General features: G+C 36.0%; 1 protein-coding gene across 1 annotated transcript in view; it reads right to left on the bottom strand.

Annotated features, from left to right (window-relative positions):
• The window catches only part of ALDH1L2 (aldehyde dehydrogenase 1 family member L2), a 63,516-nt gene that overhangs the window by 30,370 nt on the left and 29,745 nt on the right, over positions 1-3,401 (bottom strand). Inside the window, exons 10-11 of the mRNA XM_019651857.1 lie at positions 1,144-1,156; positions 457-576 (exon numbers count right to left, since the gene is read on the bottom strand). Of these exons, the coding sequence (XP_019507402.1) occupies positions 457-576; positions 1,144-1,156 (133 nt within the window). The remainder of the gene's footprint in view (positions 1-456; positions 577-1,143; positions 1,157-3,401) is intronic.

Here is a 3,401-nt window from a genome sequence, read left to right as displayed (position 1 = left end):
AACAAAAAATAACCATTTTAACATGAAAATTGTGAGCCTGAAATTTGATACTGCTCATGTCACACTATATTATGGAAAGACACATTTAGGAAAACTATCACTATTTCTTCTAGTGCCTTAGGGAAGCTGAGTTTCTTGCCATGAGCTTACTAAGTCTGAAATTCTTTCCCCACATATATAGATTTACGTTGAGGTGTGCCTCTGATGTGTGTATGTATAGCTATTTGTCTAAATTCACCATAAATATTCATTCTATAAAATAGGTTACTATAGTTAACAGCAGTCAGTACCAGAACTGAATAGTTGAAAGAACTGCATGAAGTACATTTATATTAAGTGCTTGGAGGCAAAGTGATGGAATAAAGCAACTTTTTAAAACTGTCCATTTTACAACTGTGTATTATAAACTAAAAATCCATGACCAGTGGTCACGATGCACACCAAGTAATTACTCACAGAGCCATCTGTTGGGTTGATAGTGTCGTAAGTCTTTCCATCATCAGCATCTGTGAACTGTCCATTTATGAAACACTGATATGGCATTTTTACTGTCATTTCATTGACCTCCTTTGAAACCTAGGAGAGAGAATTACATTAATAGATTCAATGGATTCCTGTGCTTAAGCATTTGATACCAAATAGCAATAAAGAAACTCATTCACTAATGCTGAGGGAGACGTTAAGTCAATGAAATTCTAGTTTCTACTGTGCAGAAGAGACAAGCATATGTAAGATTTGGGCCTTGTGATGCTCAGATTGACCACTGAGGCAGGTGCGTAGCATCTGTAGTGACCAAAAAGCTCTAGGTTGGGATTTATAAAGATCTCACTTCCTTATACACATGAAAGGTTAACTCCAGAGACAACCAGATAATGGAAATACCGCCACCTAGTGGCAACATCTATAGAATGTAGTCATTGCTTTCATTTAAAGTCTGGAAATTGCCTTTGTCAGTAGGTTTCTTTTTACACTGGTGCCATTTTAAGTTTTCTTTGCTTATGTTCCTCCCCATTTTCACATTCTCTCTATTACATATGTTGCCTAAATTGTACTCTATTATCAGCTAGTAAGTGAATTTAGGTTAGTCCATTATTAACCACCATGAACCTTAGTTTTTTCAACAATAAAATGGGAAAGTAATACCTGTTTTATACAGCTATTATGATGAATAATTGAGATAATATATGTGAAAGAACATTATTGGCATAAAATGCCATATCAATACAAGGTATTTCAAAGGAAATTAATGGTTTATAAAATCATTTCATATAGAAAAATTGATGATGCTTAAAAAGAAACAAAAAATAGCAAGAGGGTATCTTGCCTTTCCCAAACCAAGTACTCATGTTCCAGGAAATATTTCCATGTGTTTATGCAGAATATAATAAAGGAAAATTCATCTGAATTGATGTGTTCAGTCACTGCATATAGTCCAGTTTTCTAAACACATCATTCTGGGAATATGCTAAGTGTCTTACATGAATTATCTAATTGGATTCTCTCAACAACCCTATGAGGTGGATTTTATTATTTCCCCATTTAACTTACGAGGACACTGAGACTTAGAGAAGCTAAGTAACTTGCCAAAGGTCACATAGCTAGTAATCAATGTTACTTAGATTTAAACCCAGATTGGTCTGACTCCAAAATTCATGTTCTTAACCAGATGGTACTAAACTGCTTTCTAAGTTTACCTAACCTTTATTAAATACAAATGGATGGGAAGCACTTCTGGAATAGTGGATTAAGGACCTCCAAAAATCTACTCCTTCAGAAAAGCAATGAGAACACTAGAAAATATTGTCAAAATAATTTTTCTCAGNGATAATAGTCTTTAACTGAAGCTATATATTTGTTTTGCCACATAAAATGTTATTGCTGTTACAAATACAACTAAGTATACAATCTGTTACCTGAAACCCTTAGGGCCAAGTGTATTTGGGATTAGAAAAATAATATAATGCATATACCTTATATTATATTATGTTATATTACCTATTACTCCCAGTAGGGTCTGGGGCAGCCTCCCATAATCAAACACATTAATATTTATTCAGAGAAACATATAAATATTCACTCTAAGTGATGTAAATAAAGATTATAGACTCATGTTGGTTCAGGTCAGGTTTTGGCACCAAATGAGTTTGAACCAATCAAACAAATCAATTTTCATGTTTCAGAGTAATTTGGATTTCATAATTATGGGTAAAGAATGAATTTGAACCATCACTACTAAATACTTATATATGTATGACTTTGTGGCTGAACAGTAATAAAAACTACATTTATGAGCAAGATCTATGTTACAGACTTCTCTGATTCTATAGTATATAAACATTTGTTTTTAATCCTCATTATGTAATTTCCAAGGTATGAATTATTGTGGCCATTTTACAGATGAGGAAAGTAAGGATCAGAGAGGCAAAGTACCTTTAACAGCATCGTCTGGTAAGTGGCAGAACTGAGACTTACACCCACGTCTCTCTGACTCTATATTAATATTGCTTCTGCAATGTGCCCAGATAAAATATTATGTTTCCCAGTCCCCTTCACAGATAGAGATGGCTAGTAGGAGATATATGCACAGGCATTGGGTGGGGGGAATGCTTTTTAAAGCCCCTTTACCTTTCTCCCCCCTCCCCACCTTCTTTTTCTTGATGCTGGTAATGTGGCTGTGATGGCTGGTACTGCAGTGGTTGTCATGACTACGAGTGGCAAGCATTCTGCTGTTCGATATGAACCCTACCTTTCCCTTCTGTAGCCCCAATGCCAAGGCCAAGTACAGTTGCCTTTTGTCATCACACATGTGCTATTTATTTTCTTATATATAGTAAAAGGAAATGAAACATTTATTGTACCCATGTCTTACTTCTTTTTCTTTTACCCAGTCTGCTTAGCCCACCTATCGTAGCTCTCTGGCCCCTGTAGGCATCTAAGTTTGCAATCCTTCCATGATACCAGGCTTCTCCCTATATGTCCAGAAGATGAGGGGCCCTCGGAAGAAATTATAGTCAAGTACAAAGAATATCATTAGACTTTAGAAAAATCTTTGAGTTCAAATCCTAGCTCTATGGTTTACTTACCAATTATGTGACCACAGGCAAGTCACCCACATCCTCTCAAGGCTCTGTTTCCTAGCCTATAATAAGCGATAATAGCTATCCACCTACCTCAGATGACCACTGTAAGGATTGGATGAGAAAACCTACGTAAAAGGTGACTCTGACACAGTGTCTTTAGAAACTAATAAGTATTTGTCCCTTTCAAACAACATTTGCACTTACCTGAATTTTGTCACACCAGCCAGCAAAATATCGGAATGTTTGCACAGACATTCCAATGTGTGTCTTCAGAGCCAAGGTGTAGACAGCACCTGAATCGAGGGCTTCAATGGTTGCCAG

This window comes from Hipposideros armiger, unplaced genomic scaffold (genome assembly GCF_001890085.2).
Source record: "Hipposideros armiger isolate ML-2016 unplaced genomic scaffold, ASM189008v1 scaffold_168, whole genome shotgun sequence".
NCBI lineage: Eukaryota > Metazoa > Chordata > Mammalia > Chiroptera > Hipposideridae > Hipposideros > Hipposideros armiger.
Note: the sequence above shows the minus strand (reverse complement) of the source record. Positions and strands in the feature narration are given on the sequence as shown.